At 48.5% G+C, this 19,474-nt stretch overlaps 1 protein-coding gene across 2 annotated transcripts in view; it reads right to left on the reverse strand.

The window, feature by feature from the left end:
• Positions 1-19,474, reverse strand: part of LOC124033552 (protein unc-13 homolog C) — a 265,043-nt gene that overhangs the window by 10,707 nt on the left and 234,862 nt on the right. For both annotated transcript variants that reach the window (XM_046345590.1, XM_046345588.1), the window contains 2 exons: positions 13,835-13,927; positions 11,388-11,547 (listed from right to left, as the gene is read on the reverse strand). In XM_046345590.1, coding sequence (XP_046201546.1) covers positions 11,388-11,547; positions 13,835-13,927 — 253 coding nt within the window. The remainder of the gene's footprint in view (positions 1-11,387; positions 11,548-13,834; positions 13,928-19,474) is intronic.

A 19,474-nucleotide genomic window follows, 5' to 3' on the forward strand; every position in this document is an offset into this window, starting at 1 on the left:
ACCACACAAACACAGACGCACAGAAACCACACACAAACACACACACACACACACACACACACACACACACACACACACACACACACACACACACACACACACACACACACACACACACACACACACACACACACACACACACACACACACACACACACACACACACACACACACACACACACACACACACAGAAACCAGACACAAACACACACACCCACATAGAAACCACACACAAACACATATGCACAGAAACCACACACACAAACCACACACAAACATACACAAACACACAGAAACCACACAAACACAGAGGCACAGAAACCACACACAAACACACACACGCACAGAAACCACACACAAACACATACACGCACAGAAACCACACACAAACACACACACCCACATAGAAACCACACACAAACACAGATGCACAGAAACCACACACACAAACCACACACAAACATACACAAACACACAGAAACCACACACAAATATACACAAACACACAGAAACCACACACAAACATACACAAACACAGACAAACAGAAACCACACACACAAACCACACACAAACATACACAAACACACAGAAACCACACAAACACACACGCACAGAAACCACACACAAAACACACACACAAACACACACACAGATAAACCACACACACACAGAAACCACACACAAACACACAGAAACCACACAAACACAGACGCACAGAAACCACACACAAACACACACACACACACACACACACACACACACACACACACACACACACACACACACACACACACACACACACACACACACACACACACACACACACACACACACACACACACACACACACACACACACACACACACAGAAACCAGACACAAACACACACACCCACATAGAAACCACACACAAACACATATGCACAGAAACCACACACACACAAACCACACACAAACATACACAAACACACAGAAACCACACAAACACAGAGGCACAGAAACCACACACAAACACACACACGCACAGAAACCACACACAAACACATACACGCACAGAAACCACACACAAACACACACACCCACATAGAAACCACACACAAACACAGATGCACAGAAACCACACACACAAACCACACACAAACATACACAAACACACAGAAACCACACACAAATATACACAAACACACAGAAACCACACACAAACATACACAAACACAGACACACAGAAACCACACACACAAACCACACACAAACATACACAAACACACAGAAACCACACAAACACAGACGCACAGAAACCACACACAAACACATACACACAGAAACCACACACAAACACATACACACAGAAACCACAAACAAACATGCACAGAAACGACACAAACACACACACGCACAGAAACCACACACAAACACAAACACACACACACACACACACACACACAGAAACCACGCACAAACACACACACACAGAAACCACACACAAACACGCACAGAAACCACACACAAACAAACACACGCACAGAAACCACACACACACACACACACACACACACACACACACACACACACACACACACACACACACACACACACACACACACACACACACACACACACACACACACACACACACACACACACACACACACACACACACACACACACACACACACACACACACAGAAACCACACACAAACACACACACACAAACACACATACATATAAACCACACACACACAGAAACCACACACAAACACACAGAAACCACACAAACACAGACGCACAGAAACCACACACAAACACACAAAAACAACACACACACACACACACACACACACACACACACACACACACACACACACACACACACACACACACACACACACACACACACACACACACACACACACACACACACACACACACAGAAACCAGACACAAACACACACACCCACATAGAAACCACACACAAACACATATGCACAGAAACCACACACACAAACCACACACAAACATACACAGACACACAGAAACCACACACACAAACCACACACAAACATACACAAACACACAGAAACCACACAAACACAGACGCACAGAAACCACACACAAACACATACACACAGAAACCACACACAAACACATACACACAGAAACCACAAACAAACATGCACAGAAACGACACAAACACACACACGCACAGAAACCACACACAAACACAAACACACACACACACACACACACAGAAACCACGCACAAACACACACACACAGAAACCACACACAAACACGCACAGAAACCACACACAAACAAACACACGCACAGAAACCACACACACACACACACACACACACACACACACACACACACACACACACACACACACACACACACACACACACACACACACACACACACACACACACACACACACACACACACACACACACACACACACACACACACACACACACACAGAAACCACACACAAACACACACACACAAACACACATACATATAAACCACACACACACAGAAACCACACACAAACACACAGAAACCACACAAACACAGACGCACAGAAACCCACACAAAACACACAAAAAACACACACACACACACACACACACACACACACACACACACACACACACACACACACACACACACACACACACACACACACACACACACACACACACACACACACACACACACACACACACACACACACACACACACACACACAGAAACCAGACACAAACACACACACACACACAGAAACACACACACAAACACATATGCACAGAAACCACACACACAAACCACACACAAACATACACAAACACACAGAAACCACACAAACACAGAGGCACAGAAACCACACACAAACACACACACGCACAGAAACCACACACAAACACATACACGCACAGAAACCACACACAAACACACACACCCACATAGAAACCACACACAAACACAGATGCACAGAAACCACACACAAACCACACACAAACATACACAAACACACAGAAACCACACACAAATATACACAAACACACAGAAACCACACACAAACATACACAAACACAGACAAACAGAAACCACACACACAAACCACACACAAACATACACAAACACACAGAAACCACACAAACACACACGCACAGAAACCACACAAACACACACACACACAAACACACACACACAGATAAACCACACACACACAGAAACCACACACAAACACACAGAAACCACACAAACACAGACACACAGAAACCACACACAAACACACAAAAACACACACACACACACACACACACACACACACACACACACACACACACACACACACACACAGAAACACACACACAAACACACACACACACACACACACAAACACACACACACACACACAGAAACACACACACACACACACACACACACAAACACATACACACACAGAAACCAGACACAAACACACACACCCACATAGAAACCACACACAAACACATATGCACAGAAACCACACACACAAACCACACACAAACATACACAAACACACAGAAAAACAAACACAGAGGCACAGAAACCATATACACAACACACGCACAGAAACCACACACAAAACATACACGCACAGAAACCACACACAAACACAAACACATAGAAACCACACACAAACACAGATGCACAGAAACCACACACACAAACCACACACAAACATACACAAACACACAGAAAAACACAAATATACACAAACACACAGAAACCACACACAAACATACACAAACACAGACACACAGAAACCACACACACAAACCACACACAAACATACACAAACACACAGAAACCACACAAACACAGACGCACAGAAACCACACACAAACATACACAAACACACAGAAACCACACACAAACATTCACAAACACAGACTCACAGAAACCGCACACAAACATACACAAACACACAGAACCACACACAAACATACAAACACACACGTACAGAAACCACGCACAAATATACACAAACACACAGAAACCACACACAAACAAACACAAACACAGACGCACAGAAACCGCACACAAACATACAAACACACACGTACAGAAACCACGCACAAACACACAAGCCACTCTCCCTATGTACAAAGGCTAATATCAATGAGGACATAGCATTTCACAAGAGGTCAGATGGCTTTGTCCCGTAGCAGGATGTATAATAATGAGTATGATAATATGTAGAATTTGTAGGTGGGGGGCTGGCTCGGTGACATCTCTATGACAGGAGACGTTTCATTGTTGTGACTTAATGAAATGAGGGACAATTCAATCACGTTTTGCAACAGAGTTAAACGTCTGTGTTCAGAGCGGCCATTATTTCTAAGCAAACCTTTTCTTTAGGAACCTACCTAATTATCCACAGACTACTAATGGCTTCTGAAGCTTCAAACAAAAGCACACAAAAGCATGCTTGTGAAACACACGCACGCACACGCACAGAGTGCATCAAGAAGGAAGACATTTTACTAAGAAATTCCAAGTCAACTTGGAAATTCATCAACCGTCTGAAAAGAAAGAAGCTTCTACAATGATCTCATCTCAATGTATTGTTGGAAATAAGACCTATGTTGATCATGATGTTATTTCATGTCAATTTAATGATTTTTTTTGTGAATGTGGGTTCCTCTGTCAAAGACAATTAAGAAAGCTGGATTACATTAAGGGAAATTTTGTAACGGTCGTCGTATGAAGGAGAAGAGGAGGACCAAGGTGCAGCGTGGTATGTGTCCATATTTATTAAAATGAACACGGAAATAACAAAAATAACAAAGAGAAACAACCGAAAACAGTTCTGGCTGGTGCAGACACACAACAGAAAACAATCACCAACGAAACACAATAGAAAACAGGCTCCCTAAATATGGTTCTCAATCAGGGACAACAATTGACAGCTGCCTAACATAAAACTAACATAGACAACCCACCCAACTCACGCCCTGACCATACTAAAACAAAGACATAACAAAAGAACTAAGGTCGTGGACCCCACTCCACCATAGTTCCTGTACACCTCTTAGTCCGCCTCCGTGGCCTCTTTAGAGCGGCGACCCTCGCCGCCGACCTCGGACTGGGGACCCTAGCCACGGCGGCTCCGGAAGCTCCTGACTGACGGGCGGCTACGGCAGCTCCTGAGTGACGGTCCTGACTGACGGGCGGCTACGGCAGCTCAGGACTGATGGGCGGCTCCGGCAGCTAAGGACTGATGGGCGGCCCCGGCAGCTCAGGACTGATGGGCTGCTCCGGCAGCTAAGGACTGATGGGCGGCCCCGGCAGCTAAGGACTGATGGGCGGCTCCGGCAGCTCAGGACTGATGGGCGGCCCCGGCAGCTAAGGACTGATGGGCGGCTCCGGCAGCTCAGGACTGATGGGCGGCCCCGGCAGCTAAGGACTGATGGGCGGCTCCGGCAGCTCAGGACTGATGGGCGGCTCCGGCAGCTCAGGACTGATGGGCGGCTCCGGCAGCTAAGGACTGATGGGCGGCCCCGGCAGCTCAGGACTGATGGGCGGCTCCGGCAGCTAAGGACTGATGGGCGGCCCCGGCAGCTCAGGACTGATGGGCGGCTCCGGCAGCTCAGGACTGATGGGCGGCTCCGGCAGCTCAGGACTGATGGGCGGCTCTGGCAGCTAAGGACTGATGGGCGGCCCCGGCAGCTAAGGACTGATATGCGGCTCCGGCAGCTAAGGACTGATGGGCGGCTCCGGCAGCTCAGGACTGATGGGCGGCTCCGGCAGCTCAGGACTGATGGGCGGCTCCGGCAGCTCAGGACTGATGGGCGGCTCCGGCAGCTAAGGACTGATGGGCGGCCCCGGCAGCTAAGGACTGATGGGTGGCTCCGGCAGCTAAGGACTGATGGGCGGCCCCGGCAGCTAAGGACTGATGGGCGGCTCCGGCAGCTCAGGACTGATGGGCGGCCCCGGCAGCTAAGGACTGATGGGCGGCTCCGGCAGCTCAGGACTGATGGGCGGCCCCGGCAGCTAAGGACTGATGGGCGGCTCCGGCAGCTCAGGACTGATGGGCGGCTCCGGCAGCTCAGGACTGATGGGCGGCTCCGGCAGCTAAGGACTGATGGGCGGCCCCGGCAGCTCAGGACTGATGGGCGGCTCCGGCAGCTAAGGACTGATGGGCGGCCCCGGCAGCTCAGGACTGATGGGCGGCTCCGGCAGCTCAGGACTGATGGGCGGCTCCGGCAGCTCAGGACTGATGGGCGGCTCTGGCAGCTAAGGACTGATGGGCGGCCCCGGCAGCTAAGGACTGATATGCGGCTCCGGCAGCTAAGGACTGATGGGCGGCTCCGGCAGCTCAGGACTGATGGGCGGCTCCGGCAGCTCAGGACTGATGGGCGGCTCCGGCAGCTCAGGACTGATGGGCGGCTCCGGCAGCTAAGGACTGATGGGCGGCCCCGGCAGCTAAGGACTGATGGGTGGCTCCGGCAGCTAAGGACTGATGGGTGGCCCCAGCAGCTCAAGACTGATGGGCGGCTCCGGCAGCTAAGGACTGATGGGCGGCCCCGGCAGCTAAGGACTGATGGGCGGCTCTGGCAGCTCCTGACTGACGGGCGGCCCAGGCAGCTAAGGACTGATGGGCGGCTCCGGCAGCTCAGGACTGATGGGCGGCTACGGCAGCTCCTGACTGACGGGCGGCCCAGGCAGCTAAGGACTGATGGGCGGCTCCGGCAGCTCAGGACTGATGGGCGGTTCCGGCAGCTAAGGACTGATGGGCGGCTCCGGCAGCTAAGGACTGACGGTCCTGACTGACGGGTGGCTCCGGCAGTTCCTGACTGACGTGCGGCTCCGGTAACTCAGGACTGATGGGCGGCTCCAGCAGCTCAGGACTGACGGGCGGCTCTGGCAGCTCAGGACTGACGGGCGGCTCCGGCAGCTCAGGACTGACGGGCGGCTCAGGCAGCTCAGGACTGACAGGCGGCTCCGGGCAGCTCCTGACTGACAGGCGGCTCTGGCAGCTCCTGACTGACTGTCCTGACTGATGGGCAGCTCTGGGAGCTCCTGACTGATGGGCGGCTCCGGCAGCTCCTGACTGACGGGCAGCTCTGGCAGCTCCTGACTGACGGTCCTGACTGACGGGAGGCTCAACCCTACCTGGCTGAATGCTCCCCGTAGCCAGGCCAGTGCGGCGAGGTGGAATAGCCTGCACTGGGCTGTGCTGGCGAACCGGGGACACCACGCATAGGGCTGGTGCCATGTACCCCGGCCCGAGGAGACGCATTGGAGACCAGATGCGCTGAGCCGGCTTCATGGCACCTGGCTCGATGCCCACTCTAGCCCGGGCGATACGAGTCGCTGCTATGTACCGCACCGGGCTATGCCTGCGCACCGGGGACAACGTGCGCCTCACGGCATAACACAGTGCCTGCCCAGTCCACCTCTCTCCACGGTAAGCACAGGGAGTTGGCTCAGGTCTCCTACCTGACTTAGCCACACTCCCCGTGTGCCACCCCCCCCAATGCATTTTTGGGGCTGCCTCTCAGGCTTCCTTGACCGCCGTGCCAACTCCATTCTACGGTATCCCTCACATTGTTCCAGAGAATCCCTGGCGGGCTCCGGCACTCTCACTGGGTCGACCGACCACCTCTCTATTCCTCCAGATAGTGCTGCTCCTTACCACGCTGCTTGGTCCTTTGGTGGTGGGTGATTCTGTAACGGTCGTCGTATGAAGGAGAAGAGGAGGACCAAGGTGCAGCATGCTATGTGTCAATATTTAATCAAAAGAACACGGAAATAACAAAAATAACAAAGAGAAACAACCGAAAAGACACACATACCAGGCCAAACACAGAAATAGCAAATCATAGAAAAACTAACATAGATGTGATTTTAAATGTGTTTGTATCTGTATTGTTGTCTATCAGATGTTTTAAATGTGTTTTTATCTGTATTGTTGTCCATCAGTTGTTTTCTTTGGTGCAATGAAAAAGTGTATGTATTTGCAGACTGTGTTCGCGTTGACATTGATCTTGGTCAGTGGACACTAACATTAAAAGAACACCAGAGACCAAGTAGGCACTACAGATGATCATTCTCTCTCTGACTGCACTTCACAGACATCTGGCTCACTATCATAAACACAGTGAGAGGATTGGATGCAGCTGATAGTCAAACCCTGGCTGCATCCCAAATGGCACCCCATTCCCTATGTAGTGGACTACTTTTGACCAGGGCATTATACCCTGAGTGTACAAAACAGAAAACACCTGCTCTTTCCATGACATAGACTGACCAGGTGAAAGCTATGATCCCTTATTGATGTCACCTGTTAAATCCACTTTGATCAGTGTAGATGAAGGGGAAGAGAAGAGATAGGTTAAATAAGGATTTTTAAGCCTTATTGAGACATGGCTTGTGTATGTGCCAATGGGCAAGACAACATAATTAAGTGCCTTTGAATTGGGTATGGTAGTAGGTGGCACTGGTTTGAGTGTGTCAAGAACTGCAACGCTGCTGGGGTTTTCAACAGTTTCCGGTGTGTATCAACAATGGTCTATCACCCATAGGACATCAAGCCAACTTGACACAACTTTGGGAAGCATTGGAGTCAACATGGCTCTACATTGTGCTTTAAATGCAGCTGGCTCAATATCAGACATACAGTGGTACAGCTGCATAGATAGGGTGAATGATCTATCGCAGCCCTCCCTCTATTCTCACTATTCAAATAACTGAAATGTCTCTTTTTTTCATTTTTAAAAGCACTTCATCATCTCATTACCTTCTGCTATCATGCTGGATAAAAGTGTTTCTAGTTTAATTTGTAACCTTTTCCAAACGTTTTGACAGTGAGCACTGCAGGTGTCTACATTCCCACTATGTAGCAAATACTATACAACTGGAGGAGCAACACTCTTGGCACAACCAAGACACACATTACTGAAGCCAAAACACAGGATTAGGTTGTTAGCTTAGACAATAAACCTGTCACGTTCTGACCTTAGTTCCTTTGTTTTTGTCTTTGTTTTAGTATGGTCAGGGCGTGAGTAGGGGTGGGCAGTCTATGTTGGTTTTTCTATGTTGGTTTTTGAGTTCGGCCTAGTATGGTTCTCAATCAGAGGCAGCTGTCAATTGTTGTCCCTGATTGAGAATCATACTTAGGTAGCCTGAGTTTCACTTTTGGTTTGTGGGTGCTTGTTTTCCGAGTGTTTGGTCCACACGGTATTGTTTTGGTTTTCGTTCGTTCACTTTATTGTTTTGTATTTCAGTGTTCAGTTCGTTTCATTAAATATTACATCATGAACACTTACGACGCTGCGCTTTGGTCCTCCTCTCTATCTCCAGACGACATCTGTTACAGAAACACCCACCAACAAAGGACCAAGCAGCGTGTTAACGAGCAGCAGCAGCTGAGGCAGCTATATTTGGAGAACTGGACATGGGAGGAGATTCTGGAAGGCAAAGAACCCTGGGCACAGCCAGGGGAATATCACCGCCCCAAAGCAGAGCTGGAGGCAGAGAAAGCAGAGAGGCGCCGGTATGAGGAGGCAGCACGGCAGCACGGCTGGAAGCCCGAGAGGCAGCCCCAAAAATAAATTGTGGGGAGGCACATGGGGAGTGTGGCGAAGGCAGATAGGAGACCTGCACCAACTCCCCATGCTTACCGTGGAGAGAGAGGGCGTCGTACTGGTCAGGCACTGTGTTATGCGGTGGAGCGCACGGTGTCCCCAGTACGTGTGCTTAGCCCGGTGCGCTACATCCCAGCTCCCCATATCGGCTGGGCTAGAGTGGGCATCAAGCCAGGTGCCATGAAGCCGGCTCTGCGCATCTGGTCTCTAGTGGGTCTCCTCGGACCGGCGTGCATGGCACCAGCCTTACACATGGTGTCCCCGGTTCGCCAGCACAGCCCAGTGCGGGCTATTCCACCTCGCCGCACTGGCCTGGCTACGGGGAGCATTCAACCAGGTCAGGTTGGGCAGGCTCGGTGCTCAAGAGTTCCAGTGCGCCTTCACGGTCCGGTCTATCCAGTGCCACCTCCACACACCAGCCCTCCGGTGGCAGCCCCCCACACCAGCCTGTCTCTCCGTCTCCTCCCTACAGGTGCTCCCACCTGTCCAGCGTCGTCAGAGTCTCCCGTCTGTCCTGAGCCGCCAGAGTCTCCCGTCTGTCCTGAGCCGCCAGTCTGTCCTGAGCCGCCAGAGCCGCCAGTCTTTTCTGAGCCGCCAGAGCCACCAGTCTGTCCTGAGCCGCCAGAACCGCCAGGTTGTCCTGAGCCGCCAGAGCCTCAGCCAGGATCCGCCAGTCAGCCAGGAGCCGCCAGTCAGCCAAGAGCCGCCAGAGCCGCCAGTCAGTCAGGAGCCGCCAGTCAGCCAGGAGCCGCCAGAGCCGTCAGCCAGCCATGAGCTGCCAGAGCCGTCAGTCAGCCAGGAGCCGCTAGAGCCGTCAGTTAGCCAGGAGCCGCCAGAGCCGTCAATCAACCAGGAGCCGCCAGAGCCGTCATTCACCCATGAGCCGCCAGAGCCCTCAGTCAGCCATGCGAAGCCAGAATCGCCCTTCCGGCGTAGCCGGAGTCTCCCGCCTGTCCGGCGCTGCCGGAGTCTCCCGTCCATTTAGGACACGTGGCGTGAGTCCCCAGTCCAAGGTCGGCGGTGAGGGTAGCCACTCTAAAGAGGCCACGGAGGTGGGCTAAGAGGTGCAAAAAACTATGGTGAAGTGGGGTCCACGTCCCGTGCCAGAGCCACCACCGCGGACAGACACCCACACGGTTTCGGTTTTCGTTCGTTCACTTTATTGTTTTGTATTTCAGTGTTCAGTTCGTTTCATTAAATATTATATCATGAACACTTACCACGCTGCGCTTTGGTCCGATCCTTCTTCCACCTCTGAATACCGTTACAAAACCAGACTTACTATCAGAATGTTTAATTATACATCAGACAACTAACCAGACTTACTTTGACAATATAGCAGACTTACTCCAAACAATAAACCAGACCTTTTGACAATAAACCAGACTTACTACCAGAATGTTTATTGTACGTCAGACAATAAACCAGACTTACTTTGACAATAAACCAGACCTTTAGACATTAAACCAGACTTTGTCAATAAAGCAGACTTACTTTAGATAATAAACCAGACCTTTAGAAAATAAACAAGACTTAATTTAGACAAGTAACCAGACTTACTTTGGACAATAAACCAGACTTACGTTAGACAATAAACCAGACTTACTTTAGACAATAAACCAGACTTACTTTAGACAATAAACCAGACTTTCTTTGGACAATGAACCAGACTTAATTTAGACAATAAAGCAGACATACTTCGGACAATAAACCATACTTACTTTAGACAATAAAGCAGACTTACTATTGGAATGTTTCATTGTACTTTGGTGACCAATTGTTGTTCTTGGTCTTGGTGGTGAACTTGCGTTTCTTGTCGGTGAGGTGCGGCCCAACCGCATTCACCTCCACGAACGGTCGGAACATGGCATTGGTCTGCCAGCTTAGGTTGTTGACCCCCACCACTGGAGAGAAATGACAGACATATAAAAAAATCAGTCAATCAATCAGTCAGTCAATCAATCAGTCAATCAAATCATCCATCCATGCACACATTGATCCACCCACTCACCCACCCATATCCATCCACTATGCATACTGAAATAGGATACTTGTTCTAAAATCACTGGTCCATGTACTTTTAAATAAAACACTTGTTCTTAAACTACTGGTCATTGAATGTGAGTCACTCAGGCTGCATTTACACAGGCAGCCCAATTTTGAAATAGTTGACTGACTAGTGTTCTGTAAAATAAGGTTTAAACCGCTGGTCTCTGACTGACTAGTGTTCTGTAAAATAGGGTTTAAACCGCTGGTCTCTGACTGACTAATGTTCTGTAAAATAAGGTTTAAAGAAGTTGAGAATTCAAGCAGCTTTTCGCAGCTTTTTGTTAAAAATCGCGCAACATTTCAGCGCCCTGCTATTCATGCCAGGAATATAGTATATGCATATGATTAGTATGTGTGGATAGAAAACACTCAGCCATTTCTAAAACTGGTTAAATCACGGCTGTGACTATAACAGAACGTGCGTTTCATCGAAAAGTGCATGAAAATATGATCACTGAAAATTGAAAAAAATATCCATCCACGACTTCAAGGAATTGTTCAAAGTGAACCGAATTAAAGTAGGCCGAGGTTGCAGTGCCTACAGCTTCCACACGTTGTCTAGAGTCTTGTCATTTACCGGATGTTTTGATCGAGCTCTCTTCGGACATGTTTTGGACATGGACAGCTAATGAATTTACATCGCCTCCTGATGAATTTTATCGCTTATTAACGTGTACTAATACCTAACGTTGCATTACAAAAGTATTTCGAAGTGTTTTGTGAAAGTTTATCTTCTACTTTTTGAATTTAAAAAAATGACGTTACGTTATGAAACGCTATTTTTTTCCGTTTATCACACAGTATTCTTAGATCAATATCTAGGCTATATATGGACCGATTTAATCGAAAAAAGACCCTAAATGATGTTTATGGGACATCTAGGAGTGCCAAGAAAGAAGCTCGTCAAAGGTAATGAATGTTTTATATTTTATTTCCACGTTTTTGGTTTGCGCCGGCTAACGCAAAATCTGTCGTGTTAGGTGACGTTGCAGTATTTTGTGGGTGCATGGTATCAGATAATAGCTTCTCATGCTTTCGCCGAAAAGCATTTTACAAATCTGACTTGGTGGATAGATTCACAACAAGTGTAGCTTTAATTCAGTATATTGTATGTAAATTTTAATGAAAGTTTGAGTTTTATCAACCTCTATAGGTGGCGCTCTTTAACATTTCCGCTGATTGTGGTTCCCACCTCGGTACCACGTCCTTAAGAAGTTAAACCGCTGGTCTCTGTCTGACTAGTGTTCTGTAAAATAAGGTTTAACCAGCTGGTCTCTGACTGACTAGTGTTCTGTAAAATAAGGTTTAACCAGCTGGTCTCTGTCTGACTAGTGTTCTGTAAAATAAGGTTTAACCAGCTGGTCTCTGTCTGACTAGTGTTCTGTAAAATAAGGTTTTAACCAGCTGGTCTCTGACTGACTAGTGTTCTGTAAAATAAGGTTTAACCAGCTGGTCTCTGACTGACTAGTGTTATGTAAAATAAGGTTTAAACCGCTGGTCTCTGACTGACTAGTGTTCTGTAAAATAAGGTTTAAACCGCTGGTCTCTGACTGACTAGTGTTCTGTAAAATAAGGTTTAACCAGCTGGTCTCTGACTGACTAGTGTTCTGTAAAATAAGGTTTAACCAGCTGGTCTCTGTCTGACTAGTGTTCTGTAAAATAAGGTTTAACCAGCTGGTCTCTGTCTGACTAGTGTTCTGTAAAATAAGGTTTAACCAGCTGGTCTCTGACTGACTAGTGTTCTGTAAAATAAGGTTTAACCAGCTGGTCTCTGTCTGACTAGTGTTCTGTAAAATAAGGTTTAACCAGCTGGTCTCTGACTGACTAGTGTTCTGTAAAATAAGGTTTAACCAGCTGGTCTCTGTCTGACTAGTGTTCTGTAAAATAAGGTTTAACCAGCTGGTCTCTGTCTGACCAGTGTTCTGTAAAATAAGGTTTAACCAGCTGGTCTCTGTCTGACTAGTGTTCTGTAAAATAAGGTTTTAACCGCCGGTCTCTGTCTCTGTCTGACTAGTGTTCTGTAAAATAAGGTTTTAACCGCCGGTAAAGTGAGGTTGAATTGTTTCACAGTTTCAGCTTTCCTCCTCTGTGTGTTTGTGTACAGGAATGGCATGTGTGAGTGCTTGTCTGTGTGTGTCTCACCCTTCACGTTGACTTTGTGTTCTCCGGTGCCAGGGTGAGAGATAAGATCCACTTGCATGGACACCTCCCCCACGGAGCTGTCGGTAGACTGACCTGCAGACCAACAATACAACATTACCGTCAGAGAGAGAGAAGGAGAGATAGATAGACACCTCCCCTATGGAGCCGTTGGTAGACTGACCTGGTCAGAGAGAGAGAGAGAGAGAGAAGGAGAGATAGATAGACACCTCCCCCATGGAGCCGTTGGTAGACTGACCTGCAGACCATGTTAACACATGTTTCCCATGCCAATAAAGCCCCTTGAATTGAATTGAATTGAAAGGGAGAGAAAAAGAGAGAGGGTGAGAGAGAGAATCATCAACTGCAATGACCTGCTACTCATCACAACCACATGTTGTAAGAGAGTCAGAGGGGAGAGACAGAGAGAGAGAAAAGGAGACAGATAGAGAAAAGGAGAGAGAAAGAAAAGGAGAGAGAAAGAAAAGGAGAGAGAGAGAAAAGGAGACAGAGAGAGAAAAGAGAGAGAAAAGAGAGAGGGAGACAGAGAGAGCGAAAAGGAGAGAGAGAAAAAGAGAGAAAAGGAGAGAGAGAGAAAAAGAGAGAGAGAGAAAAGAGAGAGAGAAAAGGTGAGACAGAGAGCGAGAAAAGGTGAGACAGAGAGTCAAAAAGACAGAAACACTGCATCTCAAATAAGGTTACACACACACTGATCCAGAAGGTAGAGAAACCTGTGTGTGTAGTGACTGAAATATAAACTGCAACATGAAGTGAAGGACTCACTCCACTTCCTCCTGTGTCACTCTGAGAAGTAGGGATCTCTGGAAACCAGTGACAAAAGAAAAACAAGTTACAGAGAAAACAAAACAACACATGGAGCTGTAGATAAATGCATTAAGCTCTGAGTAAAAGAACAGAACAGAATGGAACAGAAGTGCACACACACGCACACACACACACACACACACACACACACACACACACACACACACACACACACACACACACACACACACACACACACACACACACACACACACACACACACACACACACACACACACACACACACACACACACACACACACACACACACACACACACACACACACACACACACACACACACACACACACACACACACACACACACACACACACACACACACACACACACACACACACACACACACACAGAATGGTAACGCAAGGTGCTGCCCTACACAGGGACTCCAACCATTTAGGACCACTACCCTCTCTGGAGCAGAGAACAAACACACATTAAATATGGAGGTGTACTCAATGATAGACCCAGGAGGGAGAGGGAGAGGGAAATAGAGATGAGGAGAGGAGAGGGGGTAAGAGAGTGATAGAGATGAACAAGAGAGAGGAGGAGGAGAAAGAAGGGTGTGAGAGAGAGACAGACAGTCAGAGAGACAGAGCGACAAAGAGACAGAAACATGGACACAGACAGAACAGCCAGACGTAGGGCTTGTAACATAGGCAGAACAGCCAGATGTGGGGGTAGTAACATAGACAGAACAGCCAGACACAGAGGGTAGTAACACAAACAGAACAGACAGATGTAGGGGTAGAAACCTAGACAGAACAGCCAGACGTGGGGGTAGTAACATAGACAGAACAGCCAGACACAGAGGGTAGTAACACAAACAGAACAGACAGATGTAGGGGTAGAAACCTAGACAGAACAGCCAGACGTGGGGGTAGAAACATAGACAGAACAGCCAGACGTGGGGGGTAGTAACATAGACAGAACAGCCAGACACAGAGGGTAGTAACACAAACAGAACAGACAGATGTAGTGGTAGAAACCTAGACAGAACAGGCAGACGTGGGGGTAGAAACATAGACAGAACAGCCAGACGTGGGGGGTAGTAACATAGACAGAACAGCCAGACACAGAGGGTAGTAACACAAACAGAACAGACAGATGTAGGGGTAGAAACCTAGACAGAACAGCCAGACGTGGGGGTAGAAACATAGACAGAACAGACAGACGTGGGGGGTAGTAACATAGACAGAACAGCCAGACGTAGGGGTAGAAACATAGACAGGACAGCCAGACGTGGTAGTAACATAACAGAACAGCCAGACGTGGGGGTAGTAACATAGACAGAACAGCCAGACATGAGGGTAGTAACATAGACAGAACAGCCAGACGTGGGGGTAGTAACATAGACAGAACAGCCAGACGTGGGGGTAGTAACATAGACAGAACAGCCAGACGTGGGGGTAGTAACATAACAGACCAGCCATGCGTGGGGGTAGTAACATAGACAGAACAGCCAGACATGGGGGAAGTAAAACAGACAGAACAGCCAGACGTGGAGGTAGTAACATAACAAAACAGCCAGACATGAGGGTAGTAACATAGACAGAACAGCCAGACGTGTGGGTAGTAACATAGACAGAACAGCCAGACATGAGGGTAGTAACATAGACAGAACAGCCAGACGTGTGGGTAGAAACATAACAGAACAGCCAGACATGGGGCTAGTAACATAGACAGAACAGCCAGACGTGGGGGTAGTAAAACAGACAGAACAGCCAGACGTGTGGGTAGTAACATAACAGAACAGCCAGACATGGGGGTAGTAACATAGACAGAACAGCCAGACGTGGGAGGTAGTAACATAGACAGAACAGCCAGATGTGGGGGTAGTAACATAACAGACCAGCCAGGCGTGGGCGTAGTAACATAATAGAACAGCCAGACGTGGGGGTAGTAACATAGACAGAACAGACAGGCGTGGGGGTAGTAACATAACAGAACAGCCAGACGTGGGGGTAGTAACATAAATAGAACAGCCAGACTTGGGGGTAGTAACATAGACAGAACAGCCAGACGTGGGGGTAGTAACATAGACAGAACAGCCAGACGTGGGGGTAGTAACATAACAGAACATCCAGACGTTGGGGTAGTAACATAGACAGAACAGCCAGACGTGTGGGTAGTAACATAACAGAACAGCCAGGCGTGAGGGTAGTTACATAACAGAACATCCAGACATGGGGGTAGAAACATAGACAGAGGGCCAGACGTGGGGGTAGTAACATAGACAGAACAGCCAGACGTGAGGGTAGTAACACAGACAGAGGGCCAGACGTGGGGGTAGTAACATAGACAGAGGGCCAGACCTGGAGGTAGCAACATAGACAGAACAGCCAGACGTGGGGGTAGTAACATAGACAGAGGGCCAGACGTGGGGTAGTAACATAGACAGGACAGCCAGACGTGGGGGGAAGTAACATAGACAGGACAGACAGACGTGGGGGGAAGTAACACAGACAGAACAGCCAGACATGGGGGTAGTAACATAGACAGAACAGTCAGACATGTGGGTAGTAACATAGACAGAACAGCCAGACGTGTGGGTAGTAAAACAGACAGAACAGCCAGACGTGGGGGTAGTAACATAGACAGAACAGCCAGACGTGGGGGTAGTAACATAACAGACCAGCCAGGCGTGGGTGGTAGTAACATAGACAGAACAGCCAGACGTGGGGTAGTAACATAGACAGAACAGCCAGACGTGGGGGGTAGTAACATAACAGACCAGCCAGATGTGGGCGTAGTAACATAACAGGACAGCCAGACATGGGGGAAGTAACATAGACAGAACAGCCAGACGTGGGGGTAGTATAACATAGACAGAGGGCCAGACGTGGGGGTAGTAACATAGACAGAACAGCCAGACGTGGGGGTAGTAACACAGACAGAGGGCCAGAAGTGGGGGTAGTAACATAGACAGAACAGCCAGACGTGGGGGGTAGTAACATAACAGACCAGCCAGATGTGGGCGTAGTAACATAACAGGACAGCCAGACATGGGGGAAGTAACATAGACAGAACAGCCAGACGTGGGGGTAGTAACATAGACAGAGGGCCAGACGTGTGGGTAGTAAAACAGACAGAACAGCCAGATGTGGGGGTAGTAACATAGACAGAACAGCCAGACGTGGGGGTAGTAACATAGACAGAACAGCCAGACGTGGGGGGTAGTAACATAACAGACCAGCCAGATGTGTAGCTCAGTTGGTAGAGCATGGCGCTTGTAACGCCAGGGTAGTGGGTTCAATCCCGGGGACCACCCATACGTAGAATGTATGCACACATGACTGTAAGTCGCTTTGGATAAAAGCGTCTGCTAAATGGCATATATATTTTTATATTAGATGTGGGCGTAGTAACATAACAGGACAGCCAGACATGGGGGAAGTAACATAGACAGAACAGCCAGACGTGGGGGTAGTAACATAGACAGAGGGCCAGACGTGGGGGTAGTAAAACAGACAGAACAGCCAGATGTGGGGGTAGTAACATAGACAGCACAGCCAGACGTGGGGGTAGTATAACAGACAGAACAGCCAGATGTGGGGGTAGTAACATAGACAGAACAGCCAGACGTGGGGGTAGTAACATAGACAGAGAGCCAGACGTGGGGGTAGTAACATAGACAGAACAGCCAGACGTGGGGGTAGTAACATAGACAGAGAGCCAGACGTGGGGGTAGTAACATAGACAGAACAGCCAGACGTGGGGGTAGTAACATAGACAGAACAGCCAGACGTGGGGGGTAGTAAAATAGACAGAACAGCCAGACGTGGGGGGTAGTAACATAGACAGAACAGCCAGACGTGGGGGGTAGTAACATAACAGAACAGCCAGACGTGGGCGTAGTAACATAACAGGACAGCCAGACATGGGGGAAGTAACATAGACAGAACAGCCAGACGTGGAGGTAATAACATAAATGGAACAGCCAGACGTGGGGGTAGTAACATAACAGAACAGCCAGACATGGGCTAGTAACATAGACAGAACAGCCAGACATGTGGGTAGTAACATAACAGACCAGCCAGGCGTGAGGGAAGTAACATAGACAGAACAGCCAGACGTGGAGGTAATAACATAAATAGAACAGCCAGACGTGGGGGTAGTAACATTAATGGAACAGCCAGACGTGGGGGTAGTAACATAACAGAACAGCCAGACATGGGCTAGTAACATAGACAGAACAGCCAGACATGTGGTAGTAACATAACAGACCAGCCAGGCGTGAGGGAAGTAACATAGACAGAACAGCCAGATGTGGGGGTAGTAACATAACAGAACAGCCAGACATGGGGGTAGTAACATAGACAGAACAGCCAGACGTGGGGGTAGTAAAACAGACAGAACAGCCAGACGTGGGGGTAGTAAAACAGACAGAACAGCCAGACGTGGGGGTAGTAAAACAGACAGAACAGCCAGACGTGGGGGTAGTAAAACAGACAGAACAGCCAGACGTGGGGGTAGTAAAACAGACAGAACAGCCAGATGTGGGGGTAGTAACATAACAGAACATCCAGACATGGGGGTAGTAACATAAATAGAACAGCCAGACGTGGGGGTAGTAACATAAATAGAACAGCCAGACGTGGGGGTAGTAACATAAATAGAACAGCCAGACGTGGGGGTAATAACATAAATAGAACAGCCAGACGTGGGGGTAGTAACATAAATAGAACAGCCAGACGTGGGGGTAGTAACATAGACAGAACAGCCAGACGTGGAGGTAATAACATAAATAGAACAGCCAGACGTGGGGGTAGTAACATAACAGAACATCCAGACATGGGG

This window comes from Oncorhynchus gorbuscha, linkage group LG04 (genome assembly GCF_021184085.1).
Source record: "Oncorhynchus gorbuscha isolate QuinsamMale2020 ecotype Even-year linkage group LG04, OgorEven_v1.0, whole genome shotgun sequence".
Lineage (NCBI taxonomy): Eukaryota > Metazoa > Chordata > Actinopteri > Salmoniformes > Salmonidae > Oncorhynchus > Oncorhynchus gorbuscha.